At 34.3% G+C, this 15,471-nt stretch overlaps 2 protein-coding genes across 2 annotated transcripts; both read left to right on the top strand.

The window, feature by feature from the left end:
- The first annotated feature begins 1,902 nt into the window (after positions 1–1,902).
- On the top strand, positions 1,903–4,361 carry LOC106394749 (WAT1-related protein At1g70260). The gene is made up of 7 exons (XM_013835307.3): positions 1,903–2,271; positions 2,371–2,433; positions 2,923–3,039; positions 3,122–3,377; positions 3,456–3,614; positions 3,700–3,851; positions 3,949–4,361. Exons 1-7 carry the CDS (start codon positions 2,072–2,074, stop codon positions 4,127–4,129), a joined length of 1,128 nt encoding a protein of 375 aa, XP_013690761.2. The 5' UTR covers positions 1,903–2,071; the 3' UTR covers positions 4,130–4,361.
- A 2,998-nt stretch (positions 4,362–7,359) lies between these two features.
- On the top strand, positions 7,360–9,045 carry LOC106420989 (protein LSM12 homolog B-like). Its single transcript, XM_013861832.3, has 5 exons — positions 7,360–7,605; positions 7,690–7,864; positions 7,937–8,005; positions 8,558–8,681; positions 8,765–9,045. Exons 1-5 carry the CDS (start codon positions 7,449–7,451, stop codon positions 8,807–8,809), a joined length of 570 nt encoding a protein of 189 aa, XP_013717286.2. The 5' UTR covers positions 7,360–7,448; the 3' UTR covers positions 8,810–9,045.
- Positions 9,046–15,471: the final 6,426 nt, after the last annotated feature.

Genomic DNA, 15,471 nt, shown 5'->3' with positions numbered 1-15,471 from the left:
TTAAAATAAAAATTATCGAGTCATCAACTTTATTATTATGCCATTTGGACCCCATCATCTTTATATTTTCTAATGTGGGTCCTTAATCAACCGCAGCCAAGAGTAGACAAATAGACTGGTCCACTAAATTTTGCTGATTGTTACTACAAGATTTTACGTTGCTTATGTCAGCCAAATGCCTTGTCGTTTCTTTTTGTTTTCTTGCGCTTAAAATATTAGGTCATGATTAAACCGATCTCTTAACTAAGTTCTTAATTTCGGCAAAAAAATGATTCTTAACTTTTAATTAAGAAAAAGAGAAGTTTCTTAACCGGAAAATGTAAAAAAAAAAGTTAAATTGTGAGTTAAAAATTTTAAATAAGAAAACGAGATTAATCATGTTCTTATTTCACATACAATGATATTTTGAACAAAAAGCTTTGCTTACAATTTTAAAAGTTGGTTAGTGGAAGTTAAGGTAGAATCCCATAATTACTTCACAATTTGGGACTTAATTACTAAGAAAGAGTTTTGTGGTCTAGTGAGACGCGCATGTTGCTACTAATACTAATCCTAATATCTACCACTTACATAAGTGAATACGTAATCATAATGATTATTAGGTATGGCGTTGTATTTGATGGTATACTATGTTCATAAATATTGAGGTTTTGCGCTATCTGTTGTTTGACAAAAGATAATAATGTTAGTTTCAGACAGAAAAAATCTAGATGAGATGAGAATTAAAAATATATATATGGATGGGATGAGATATTTTTTTGTTGGATTTTGCCAAGCTTTATAAATTTCTTTTTTTCTTTTTCACTATATTGTTTCTCAGTTAAGCATATTTTCAGTCGTTATGTTGTTCAGAGTATCTATCAGTTAGATTCATCGTTAATTACTAACTGAAAGTTCATGAACCAGAGTCCAGATAAATCTCCAAACTTGCATATATATGCATGTATATATATATATATTGCTTAAAATGTTTTTTTTTTTGTAAAAATGTTAAAATTTTATACTGTTTAAAATGTTTAAAGATGTCGGTCACAATTGTAATCGTAAAGTGGAAACGCTTGAACCATCGTTACTCAAATCATAGTAAATTATTCAGTTACCACAGTCCACAGACCACCATGCATTAGTTTAGATTTATCATTTGTTCTTCATAATATCAATGATTTTTAATCAATATGTTATGAAAACAAACTATTAAGGCATGGTGATGTGGTTTACACATTTAGATAGTGGTTTAGTTGAAACCGGCTTGTACCGGCGGATAGTTTATGGTTTGTATATAAACACTTGTATCTCGTTACTTTACAATTAACAGAAACTATTCATTCATTTCCAAATCTTCTCAACTTCATCTTCTTCATGAGAGCTCTGTTCTGTTCAACCTCAAGTTTACTAAAACAAACACTGAATCAACCAATACGCCTCATATAGTACAGATGATGCTTATATCATGACATTTACAGATCTAGGTTATATATGTTCATTTCCAGACTCCGGATATATAAAAACTCAGGGTATTAGGAATAAACAACGAATTGGTCTCCATTTTAATCATATCGCTGATCAGTTGGCGTATGATAATAATTATTTCTGACGATATATTAGGAGAACTCACGTACGTTCTATATAAATCATGGTCTCTTGATACGTTATAGGACGAAACGCGACGTAACTACATAAATAAAATGTTTAGATAGCATCACACTATTTGGATTTATGTTTAAACACATGCCGATAAAAAATAAAAAGTAATATGACGTAAACATCTTACCCTTAGTGCAATTGTGGAGACGCTCGTGTAGCTTCGTCACGCATGTAAAGTAGCCTCACCTCTATGTGAAAGGTTATTATCTGAAAATAGATATTGATAAATAAATAAAACATGTACGACAATTCCATCTTCTATATATCATTGGAGAAATTAAACCAATAATTCCGTATCTTTTCCAATAGCATTGAAAATCTTCTTCACCTCTCTATCTCTCTCCTTCTTTCTCCACATCTATCTATATTTCCCTAGATCCTTGGACGTCGTGCCGTTTATTTAATTTAAAAGTGTAGAGGTAGAGAGATGGAGGTGAAGGTTAGAAAGCAAGAGTTTGTGCCGTTTATGGCAATGGTGATAATGGAGGCATGCACAATTGCTCTAACGATAATGGCGAAAACGGCTTTAACAGGAGGGATGAGTCCTTTTGTGTTCGTTGTTTACACAAACGCTTTGGGATCTATTCTTCTTCTTCCATTTTCTTTGTTCTTCCACCGAAATGATAGGTCGGTCTACTTGATCCATATAATTTATAAGCATAATATGTTTTCACTCATCAGTCTTGACTCATGTTCTGGTTTTGTTATGTTTTTACATTCTTGCAGAACTGAAGAGTCCATCTTTTCTTGGCCACTCGTCGTTCGTGTTTTCTTTCTTGGTTTCACCGGGTGAGTACATCATCTCGCCTTATTATTGAATATTTTCTTATGAAGATAGATTTTAGGGGTCAGACTTTTCCCCAATATTTTCCTTAGCAATACTAATAGGAGGTCTTAAACCAAAAGAATAATACAAGGTCCGTGTTGTGATATTCTGTAGACGTATCAACCACAAAATGTTTTGATTAATATTATATTATTATATGACATGGGTTTTCCACGTCATCTATCGAAAATGGACAAAATTATAAACAACTAGGGCTATTTTAGTGTCTACAACATCGTGACGTTTCCTTGTGAGCGGCATGCATCGCACACCATGTTTTATTTGTATAATAATTAATATAAAATAAATAAAAATTGCATGACGTTGTGTCTAATTATTTTACCCTCTTGTTAGCACACACGTACTGCACTTGCATGATTTTTTAACGTACTAATTAGCTTGTTATTCATGCATGTACACGTACACTGAAATATATTTTTTTATATATGAAGGGTATTTCTTTTCCAAAACTTGGCATTCGTGGGACTAAGCTTCAGTTCACCCATAGTGGTATGCGCAATGGGATTACTCATTCCTTCATTCTCCTTCTTGCTCAATCTTATTCTCGGGTAAGCCATCTACATCACCATTTCATAATCTGCATATCAATTAGAGGTGACGATTTTCAAATAACTATGTATGCTCAAATAGAAGGAGCAAGTTGGACTTGAGAAACACGAGCACGAGGGCTAAAGTGATGGGAACAGTAATTTCATTAAGCGGAGCATTTGTTGAAGAACTATACAAAGGTCCCTTCATAAGACCAGCTTCGTCTCCTTCCCCAAATCATCTTCTTAAATCAATCCGTAAACTCTTGGTCTACTACAATCTTCCCGACAATTGGTTCCTTGGTTGTATCTTTTTGGCCGCAGCTGTTTTTTTTGTCTCCCTCTTCAATGTTGTTCAGGTACCTTTAACAATAATATAAACCATATGTATGCCTTTTATTCAATTAAGATTATAATTATTTTCAATCTTTTGTCAGACAGGGACGGTCAAAAAGTATCCACACGTTATGAAAGTGGCTTCGTTTTACAGCATAGTCGGGACGGTTCAATGTCTTATTTTCTCGTTGTATATGGAAAGAGACCTAAGTGCATGGAAGATCGAACCTAACTTCGATCTTTTTCTCATTATCGCCACGGTAATTAAATTTAGGCACAATTATATACAAACACAACCTAGTATCCGTATAGCTAAGTAACCTATCATGAATGTAATAAAAACAGGGAATATTCGGAAGTGTGATTCGAACAAGCGTACACGTAAAGTGCACCCAAATGAAAGGACCATATTATGTACCATTATTCAAACCTTTTGGTATCTTTTGGGCAACACTCTTTGGCACCAGCTTCTTCGTCAACAGTCTTCACTACGGCAGGTAATTCGTTAAAGATTATTTACTAATCGTCATAATTTATTTGCATATAGTTACCATGCTTGAGTATTGAGTATATGTTTGGTGCATGTGTGTGCAGTGTGTTAGGAGCAGCCATAGGTGGCGTTGGATATTACACAGTATCGTGGGGACAATTGAAGGAAACCGAAGAAAAACAAAATCCAAAGGAAGAAAGAAAACCCATCAAAACTATCTATCATCAAGAAGAAGATGAATACAAAGTTCCATTGCTTATTAGTCAAGAAGAAAGTCCTGTGTGAATTTTGTATCAAATATACATTTTTCTTAATAGAAGAAAAGGAGGGTCGCTTAAATATTTTTGGCCCTTTATTTCTATTGCTTGTAAAAGAAGAAATGCGTGTTAGAATGTGTTAAGTCGTCAGTGTCAATGGGAGATTGCGGAAGTAGGCTTAGCTTTTTGGTCCGAAAAGCATAAACCCACCCAATGTAAATACATGTTTTTGGATATATAGAGCTCTTTATTATGTATTATATTGAAGATTCTGCAAATCACGGATCGATTTATTCCCACTATTAAATCTAATGTATATACATTGAACAAGTTGTTTACATGTCTTTTAGACTCTAAAAAGCTAGCTTCGTCTTCTGAAAACAGTTAAATACTTGCATTAGTTTCTTTTATGGGCCAGATACAAGTGTGTACGATACTATTTCAGTCGAGGAAAAAAGTATTCCTTCGTCTCTAATTTGGTAGCGGTTTCGAACTTTCTATAGGCTTGCATTTATTGGTTTTGATCTAGGTTAAAGTACGTTTTTAATCAAATAGAATTGACAAAATATTGAATTGAATTTTTACTGTTTTCGGTTTATTATTATTAATAGACCACTATATATATAGAGAGAGAGTTCGTGTTACCTCATTAAAAATGTCCACGTTATGGGAGATAGCATAGACATATATACCCACGATTTTTATTCATATTTTATTCTGTAAATATGCACTTGATAGAGGGAATGCTATTATGAAGGCTTATACCATCTTCAATAGAACTCTATTTTTTCTTTTATAATTTACACAAAAATAAAATAATTCTATTATAGTGTAATTTTTGCTCCAATGGTGTTATTCTATAATAGAGTTACTCTATTATAAAGTAACACCACTAGAACAAAAGTTACACTATAACAGAGTTACTTTATTTTGGTGTAAATTATAAAAGAAAATAGAATGTTATTGGAGATTCCCTTCCGGTAGTACTTTTATCAAAGAAAATCCTCCAGCTGAGCTCGATCCCTTGATAGCTATCGGCTAATGTGAGTTCGCCAACATGGTAATTGACCGAGTGAACGCCGAGCTTATTGAAAACATAAGCGTGAGTGGAGGAATAGCTAGAGTTATGGTGATCGATAATGAAAACTGCCTATTGTTTGAATAAGTTTCTCCCACTTGGAAATGGGTAATGGATAGTTAGCTGATGGGTGTGGCTTGACTGTTGGCATTTGTTCTTAATCTGTTGTATTGCTTTCAAGCAGGCCTTTGTGGAAAATCGTAATCGAAAAAGATATCTTAGTGCAATTAAATGTTCGGGTTTGTTAGTATGAAGCTAAACCAGCGGGAGGGCTGTATTTTTTCATGCAAAACTTTAGCTATAATCATTATGAAAGAATCATGAACCAGGTGAGTTTGCTAGGTTCCATTTGGTACAAATAAAGACCTTCACAATTTTCATTTTGTATGGTATTGACTCATGTTTTTGTTTGTTTAAGGCAATACAATGCAGTTTGTTGGGCATCTCTTTTAGGATATTAAGGATGAAGAAAAACAAAATTCAGTGAAGCACTAAGGATTAAAAAGGATCATCTTATGCGCTCAAGCTACAACAACGCTATATAAAAAATGATGAGCCGAAACTACTGGTTATATAGGCCGACGACAACAATCTCATATATACATCTACTGACAATTTTATTGTCCATTATTATTTCTTAAATGATGTAACAGAAATGGTAGTGAAGAGGGTTTGTCAACAGACCTAACTGATGAACGAAAGAGAACTGAAATTCAAATTAAAATTTCTCGGGATTTACATTCCTCATTAAACTATCGTGAAAGTGAAGACGCACTGAAATTTGTGTCTGTTTTAGAGTTTACGTTCCTTTCTTTTATTACTTTAGTCCCAAGTCGAGACTTATTTTTAAAATTCAAATAGCTATGCAGTCTTTATCATTGTTTATATTGCAAAATTAAACAATTAAAAAAAACTGTAAATCCACGTGTATATGTTTAATCTAGTACACACAAAAATAACATAATATAGTAAAAAAATAGAATTAATAAATATGTGGGTTTAAATTGATGAAACAAAGTCTAAGGCTAAACAGGAGTAGAGTCCAAAACTTCACTTGCAGACCATGATAACAAATAGTTATTTTATTTTTGTTAATAGAAATAGACAAATATAAAACCACCAGAAACAGAGACTGAAGTTACACGACTTGCATCTCACCCTACACTAAGTATCCTCAAACCTTTATTTTACTTGATGATGATGATTAGCTAATACTCTTGCTGCATTGTTGTTGTTTCCAAGTGAAATCACTTGCTTTGCTGTCAATGCTTACCACTGTCTCCGTTTGCAAGGTAGTGGTGTTAAGTCCATTGTGCTTCCTTCATCAACTGTAGCATCAGGGAAACCTGTGGTGTTCTGTGCACCTCTTATGTCCACCTCATGAGAGGTTTCACAGTGACGGTCATTCAGGTAAACAAACCCAACAGCATTCTCGTCATGCCAACCTGCAGATGTGAAAGATGTGAATCCGCATTGTAGTTTTAGTGAGCAATTAGAACATGTTATAGTACCATATGTTATAGTATTAGTAGTCTCAATGCCACCAACTTGGGAGTGTAGATGCACTCCACCGTCCGTGGTGTTATTGTTGCATACTGAGTAGAGTGCAATAGTGACATTCGAAACAAAGCTGGGAGTTAATGCAATGTAAAAAGAGTAAGAAAACGAACTTGTGGCGGAGAATGCAGCCAGTGTGATGACTCTATTAACTGAACACCTCCATATTTGGAAGAATTTTAGTAGCAACCTATGCCACCTTCACAAGACCTGCGGTGAGTAGTGTGCCACAAAGTTAAGGACGCTATTTAGATTAAAGTTATTCCAAAATCTCCAGTTTGATGCCTCTTACTCGTTGAACTCTAGCTGGACAGGCTTTCATGGTCAAAATAGGAGTGTGTTTAGAGCCTTAATTACATTGAGTAATAGCCAACCTGCAGTCAGACATTTGGTTGGTATGTAAGCTGGTGTGATGTTGTTATTAAAAATGATAAGGAAAACAAAAGATGAGGACCTCCAACTAATCTAGGATTTAATGTGGGTTGCAAATTACTTGCAATGATGACTTTTGGCACTATAGAATTGAGCCCATTGGATATTAGCTAAGTTAGGCCCATTAAAGTAAGTTAGGCCCATTAAAGTAGAGGTTTCTACGGGCCTTTATTCCATTTAACGGAGGCTCATTTACGGTTACAACCGAAGATATTTCTCAACCGCTACATTTTCCAGAACCACCGTCTGAGAGCGCGAAGAGGAAGTTCCAATCGCCGCCATGAGTCCAGCGAACGCGACGGCGACCAAAGCCGGAGGTGGAGGAAGCGGTGACGAGTACGAGGTGGGGAAGACGTACGAGGTGAAGCTGACGACTGGAAACGAGTTCAAGGGGATCGTCTTGGCATACGACTCTGATCCACACGTCGTCATCTTCCATATCCTTTCGATCTTACTTCTTTTTATCTCTTTGCTACTTCTTCTTCGTCTTCTTGAGATGTATCCTTGACGTGAATTTCTACGAGAGGGAGCGATTCCGGGAAAATGTAAATCGATGATGACTACACGGACGGTGAACGCAAGTTTCATATCCAAGGCCAATCTCATTGGGAAGTGTAAAGATCCGATGGATTCGAACAAGAAAAAGTGGTTCGTTGATCTCAGTGGACTCTTAGAGAAAGAGGCAATCGCTATTAGGTGTGTGATTTGTTGAATGATTCACTCGTTGTGACTGATTGATTGAATCTTACGAGGCAACGTATTATGCAGGAGGATCGAGAGCATTGGTGTTGGCGTTACCGCAGAGGCGCAGAAGATCTTCGACGCTTTGTCTAAGACGTAAGGATCTTTTGGTTCTTTGAATCTTTTTTTAGCGTGGTTTTGGTTAGTTCTTGTGCCAAGAAGCCTAGGTTGATTCTACTTTGATTGAGTGGTTGGCTTGTTTAAGGAACTGTGAATCGTTAGGACTTCTCTTTTTTAGTTATTGTGGGATGATTACGTTTGATCTTGATTCAATTTAGCGTGTGTATTATTGCGCTTGGTGTGGTGAAGATGCTTACTTTTTGTGACTAACAATGTTTTTGCTCTATGGTTTGAATTTGTCTTTAGTCTTGCTTTCAGTGTTTGCTTCTATGAAAATGCGTGTTAATCAGCTTCAAACCTCAAATATTTACTCTAGTCTTCTTACAATGATCGAGTAGAATTGCAACGAAAGTAATCAGCTAGTTTATGTTACCATTGGGTGAGTTTGATTATATCAGTTTCGAGATGGTTATAGGCTGCCTATGTTGTGTACACTAAGCTTTCTTGGTTTAATAATTAAGAACCGGTCATGACGCATGGCTTTAGACTCTTATATATGTCAGTTGATGAATGTGTCACATTTTCCAGGCTTCATGTAAAGTGGGAAAACAAAGACATGGTGATAATGGAAGATGTGCGTATATGTAGCCCTTACCATTCTGATTCTGTCACTGGAGGAACTCGTGCTGCCAATGATCGTATAAAGAAAGTGGTAAGTGTCAATGCTACCAAAGTAATAAATGGTACATCCTTGCATTTCACCGCAGATGATATTAATATAGTTTTGTTTCACAGCTGAACAACGTGAGAGAGAAGCTGCAACTTAGTAGTGACACATGATGCAAGTGAAGGAGTTGTCCATTGAAAAACGGCAAAGGGTAAAGCTGTTACTATTCTGAATAAGTGAATGTATTGCTTATAATGGTTAAGCATAGATCGAGTGTGGGTGATGACAAGAACATAGAGAGTGTTGGTGTTTTCTTGTGTATATAGCAAATTAGAATCCTCGGAACCAAAACAAATTCATGTTTAGAAGCTAACTGCTCGCTAATGAAAAGGTCAACATTTACATTTTATTTCAGTACACTGAAACTGAGAGCTGTAGTGGATTGATGGCTTGATCTAGTTAAAACTTAGGATAATGATGAATGTTGAAGATCAAAAATATTAAGGAAGTATTTGTAGTGTATGTTCTAGCATCAGGCTTTACTCCTAAACCGAACGTCGTTTTCTTGTATTTTTCCTGAACTTATTTGCTTTTGCATATTCCCTGCTAAAGCAAATGCAGTTAACTCTTCTGGTTTCATCTGCTGAAACGTGAAAAAGACAAGCACCCAAAATGATCATCAAACAGGGTATTTATAAGCAAACATCTCCTTTCCAAAGCTACCTTACTTGGTTTCTCCTTCAAGCCGTCTTAACCGTTCCCAGAGTTGAACACAAAGTTCTAGCAGATTTATGGAAGAGGAACAGGGTCTATAAGCAGTTGGTTAAGCTGAGGAATGGCTTTACGGTCATCACTACCGGAAGATTCAGGGTTTTGGAGAAGCACAGGATTCTCCAATTCTGCTTACGGTCCCAAGCTAGACATTTGTTCGTTAGATCCGACAAGCCATGGGTTTGAGAGCTGACTCTCTAAGTAATCTTGTGGTTTGGATCGGTTATGACTTTGAACTTAGCCTAGAAAGTCTTATAATCTGCAAAAGTGTTCTTCCATACACCATCTGGTATTATAGTATGCAACCAAGTGACCAAAAATCTGATGGCCTCCCACATTTTCATCATTCTCGTTGCACATGAATGCCTCTGGTGACATGAAACTCAAAGTCCCCACCACATATCTTATTGATATCAGTAGCTTGTCAGATTTAAGTTTAGAAAATGGGAGTATTTTACCAATTATTATTGAATATTCCTAGCGTCACTATTGATGGCCTTAGCGATACCAGATATAACTTTTGAAAATGCGATATATGAAGCTGACATCTGTTTTTTATTTAGAACCTTTCTTATTTCGAGAATGCAAAATGAATGGGAAAATGGGTGGCAGGTGTTCATAAATCTGTAGCGGGCTGTGGCAGTTAAATTTAAAGATTGTGTAGTGTGGGGCACTGAAGGCAAGAGATAATAAATACAATAATGGTAACTACATAGCTTCAATGAACACGGCCTATCTGAGAGATATAGAGTTTCACATTTGATCAACAGAGACTGAGATGAAGGCGTTTGCGGTAGAGGAAGGAGCTAGAGTTGACATAAGACAACCAACTGAAGACAACATCAAGATAGAGCCTACACCCATTTGTCATTACCGGTTCTTAATTGTCAAACCAAGAAAGTTCAATGTACACAACACATGTATAAGATCATCTCCATTGCTAAATAATCTATGAGTATCTTAGCAAAAAAAAATTGAAAAAGTAAGAGAGAGATAGGATTTTCTCAAAGATTCTTTGAAAAATTTATGAGAAATTCTCTCAAACCTATGTTTGAATATGAGTGATTCATATTCATTTAAAATTAAAATTTAATCTAGTAACAAAATTGTGATATAATATTAATACTATCGAAATCAGAAATCATATTTGACAAATTCTTTTAATGTGATTATTAAACAAATATTTATTTTTCTAAAATATGAATCTTTTTATAACATAATGAGTAACTTTTTAGAGTAGGTGTTTAGTTGCCTTAAATATTTGAGAAAAGCTTGACTTTTAAATTTGAAGTGTTTGTGAAAAGGTTGATAAGAATAAATCTAGATTTTCGTTGAACTCAACACCTAATTAAAAAATAGTCCACGAATACAAGATGAAAATCCCATCCACGAATGATGTTTAATAATCTAACTATAATCAATCAAATTATGCACAAGATCTGACCAAAACCACAAAATAAAATCAAAGAAACTATAGGATTGCATAAAAAAAGTCACTGAATAAAAGCAAACCAATAGCAAAGTAATTATGAAATCTCTCGTCTCATTAGTCTCAGTCTGTATAAAAAAAAACAGCAGCTAAAAGAACCAAAGACAATATTCAAATTACACAAATACTCAAACTTTGGGAACTACTTCATCATCCTGAAACTATGGAAAAAAATATTCCAAATCATCATGCTCTCTCTCTCGATATCGCTCTCTTTGTTTCAATAATTTAAAGTAAATAGACATTTTATAGTAAATTGAATGAGAAATTCACTTTGGTTCCATCAATATGTGAGTTTCTCTCTTCATATTATGTTTAAGATCTTCAACATTGACTTTATTTATTAATCTTTATTTTTACTAAAATCGATTTAACGCTACAGTAAGTCAAAACTACTTGTAATCAATGTTGTTAAATTCTAAAGCAAGCTGCAGTTTTCCTCTTTGCTCTCGTTATGGGAATATTTTCTTGTGTGATCATTATTCATAAAACAATTTACAAACTCTACATTAGAATATACTGATAGAACCGAATTTGTACAAGTCTTGGCGAACAAGTTTATACAAATATATTAGCCGATGCTCTTTTTAATATAAATAAATCCATAAATGGATTAATTATATCAATATTAATATAAGACCAACATATATATATATATGTTAATTAATCAATAATTATAATTAAAGTCTGATTAGAGCGAGTCAAATGTTTATGATCTAGCTCTTTATAGATCATAAAAGATGTCGATTGCAAAGATGAAACAAGTTTCCTTGATTAGCTTGTTCGTGATGCTCGTCAATGATTTGTCAAACACATAATATAATGGTAACTGGGAATATCCCCATGCGCGTTAAACAAGCTTGTCATGCTAAACTCCCCTTTTTTCCAAGCCCCACAAAAGGTGAAGTGTAACTGGGGATATTCCCCACTTTCCCATGTATTGTGATCATCGACGCTACATGCTCTTAAACAAGTTGTCATACTATTTATTATAAGTTAAAAATCATTATATGTGACAATTATTATACATAACATAAATAAATAAACAAAGAATTTAAGATTTTATAAAGAAACACTATATATATATAAAGTGATTAACCAAAGTATTTTGAAACAAAAATGAGCTTATTTTATTCTAAACTATTCTAAATCGAACATAAAATTCTCGGAAATCGATAATTTCATGTTCTTCATTATTAACATTTAATTAGATGAAAGTAATAATATAAACTTTGAAGTTAATTAGATGATGATAAACACTTCTAATTTATTCAAGTATAAAATAACAATATGTTAAAGGATTAGTTTGTAAAAAAAAGGTTCATCTTAAAAAAATGATCAACTAAACAGTATTTCTTTAAATTTGAAGAAATACAGTTTGATTCTTCAAGATTTGAAGAGGTGATAAAGAAAATGAAGCACTATTTGAGTAAAAAAGAAGCAAAAATTGAAAATAAAACACTAGTAAGGATGCTTGAGGTGTTATTGGTTTATATATTTTGATTGATTTAGAAATTCATATAGTATTTACAAATCAAAAAAAAATATACAGATTTTCAAATTTTCTCGGATTAGTATTTATAAATCCGGAGATTTTTCCTTGGATTTTAGTCTTTGTATTTTTAACAAAGAAATCTATACAAATCAATTCAAATCCATTATAAAATCAAATCTATTAACAAATCTGTATGATTGAATAACACTTGATTTAAATTAGAATTTATAAATAATAAAACCAATAACATGATTTCAATACAAATTTTAAAATCATAGAACCAATAACAATAAATTTAGTTTAGATTTTCAAATCCATTAAAGACACCAACCAATAACCCCCAAGACTATAAAAACAAGGATCTTCCTCTAGACCTAGTCAGTTATGTACACAAAACCTAGAATGCATCAGCACATAACATTCAATTAAAAAGAGTAAATGTTTGTTGTTCTTGTTGCCATGATTCCTTCATCAACTAACGTAAGACAACATCTAAATTGAGCCTACAACCCTTTTTCATGACTTGTTCTTGATTGCCAAACCAAAAGTACTCTAGCATAAGAAAACTACAGTAAGGTTTGAGACTGATCTACATGCACTTTCACAACATCAAACACATAAGCAGGACTAAAGACATACTCAACAGGAAATGCATAGTTGTCCCAAAAAGTATGCAACCTATGGAAACCAGGAGCAATAAAAACGTTAAGATCAAAAATACTTGTCCCAGAGTAACTGAAATAAAATTCCTACTGAATCACAATAGCTTACTTCGTATCGGCATAACTCCATGTTGTGTGACGTCTCATGCTCTTACCAACTCTATCTCTAGGCGTGCATATGAGAGATGGTGTGTAAGTAGGCTGTGTAGCTCAACTGGTAACTCCCTCCATTGCGGATAACCACATCAAACATCTTTGCCGACATACTTACGTTTGTAGGTATGCCCCTCCTGGAATACTGTCGCACATCTCTCGAAGATCATGTTGCAAATCTGGTTGAATATACCATACTTGATCAGTTAGAGTACTCTGATTGCCTCATCCATGGTCTCAGTCTTCATAATCATCTCAATGAGGGAGGCGTAGTGGATCATATTTGGCTCCATCTTGTAGAAGTCCCTCTTCTTCGAAAAAAAACGTAAGCATCTAGTGTATGGTTACTTGACTGAGCATGGGTGGTGAGGACGGCTCGAAGTGTAGGTTTGATCCCTGCCATCTCCATCTGAGCGAAAGTGGCAATAGCTTTGTTAAGAAGATTATCCACATTCCACATGTGCAAACAACAAACTTCTCCATGCTAAAGGTCCCTTGTTTCTTAGCTCCATTTTCCCAAACAAAGTGATCAACATGGCTACATGCTTTTCACTTTCAGCAAGTTCCAGTTTGATGATGATGATATGGATGATCTTAGGCATCTTTGATGGCTTGGCAATATGATCTATGTGGTTAATACATCAGTGAATAATGCTCATATACAAATTGATAAGAAAATAAAAAAAAGTTTTCTTTTTAGCATTATAAAAATTGATTCTAACATTCTCAAGAAATTTGGACATATATTGTTCATTTTGAATATGACCTGAAAACAACTAACTGTACTATGAAGTAATATTTTCAGAGGGGAGGAAGATGAAACATTTGAATGTTGCTGATCAAGAATATTGAGGACTTTGAATCTTTGATCAAGAAGATTAAGGACTTTAATCTGCAAAATATAAAAGTCCAAGACTTTACATATGGGTCTTGACCCTTTTCCAATTTGTAGCCCAATCAAAACAATGCCCATAATTGAATCTTATTTCGGATGGTGATTGTAGGAATAAATAAGTTCATTTGTGAATTTGGAATCAATGTATCATTGGCATGGTTCCTACAAAGTGACATTCACAAGCTTCTTTAATGTCAAATCTAAAAGAGTGTAACATATCTTTTTGTCTTTCTTTAACTAAAATCTAGCTTTCTTCCCATTAAAAAATGTCTTTTGCTTTCAACTTTACAGTTTCTCATCGCTTTCCTGAAATCTCTGTAAAATTTTCTGTCTGTAAAAACTTACAATCTTCCTTTATCGCTTTCAGTCACTGTGCTCATTACTTTTCTTTTATGCTCGTCTCCTTTCTCTCACGTTCATCCTCTTTTTCCTTTGCATTCTTTAGATTAATCGAAAAGAATCAAAACTATATATTGCTAACTTTGAGCTATGGAGTCTAATATAAATCAAATCAAAACCAATATAATTTTTTAATCATAAGGAAATAAGTACCGGCAGAAAGTGGACTAACACACATGTTGAATGTGAACTATTAAAATTGTTTTTTTTGTTGGATTTAAAATCCAAGTTCTAATACTAAACGTGCTTAATTATAAGATGATAATTAGTTAGAGCTTCTCTGTGCGCGCACGCGTGCGAGTGTCCTTGTAACAACATGAATAGGTGGGATTAGCAAAAGAGTGATTGATGATGAAACAAAGGACTTTCCTAAGAAGTGTCAATGTCCACTAAGGTGCGGAATGAGAGTGCACATAAGGAAGAGTGACTAAATCTTGGTTTGTGATCATAAATAACAAAAAGCAAACCCACGAAAATTCCTAAAGCAATACATAATAAGAGACGCTCCCTCGATAGACCAAGTTCACTAACTCTCTCACGCCCTACGGGTCGGGCCATGCCACCATTGCATGTTTGCAATTAATGGCGAACGCGTGTACCAAACAGACAGGACAAAGATAATTAAGATAGTAATTAAAAGATAAATGTCTTCATACTCATGAGATATAAGCTTCAGTCCCTTTGTGTCCCTATCTGTCTTAATCAAAACCCGAAAGAGGGTTAGGATAAACAAGAAGTTAATAAAGAATGATGGAGGCAATCGCGATGCTTGATATAATGGATATGTCCAAATGTGTGTGCTAGTCACCTAACAACCATATATATAGTATAATCTCTATTTACTTTGCTTCATGTTAGATTAAATAGTGGTGCGGGAAGCTTCTATTCTTTTTCATTCTTGTAATAGTTATCTTGTACGTATTCCCTTTTATATAAGTCAATGTGGTTCCTCCTCAGCTCGTGACTCGTCA

Source organism: Brassica napus, chromosome A2 (genome assembly GCF_020379485.1).
Source record: "Brassica napus cultivar Da-Ae chromosome A2, Da-Ae, whole genome shotgun sequence".
NCBI classification, from domain to species: Eukaryota; Viridiplantae; Streptophyta; class Magnoliopsida; order Brassicales; family Brassicaceae; genus Brassica; species Brassica napus.
The sequence above is the reverse complement of the archived record's forward strand: the minus strand, read 5'-3'. Positions and strand labels throughout refer to the sequence as shown.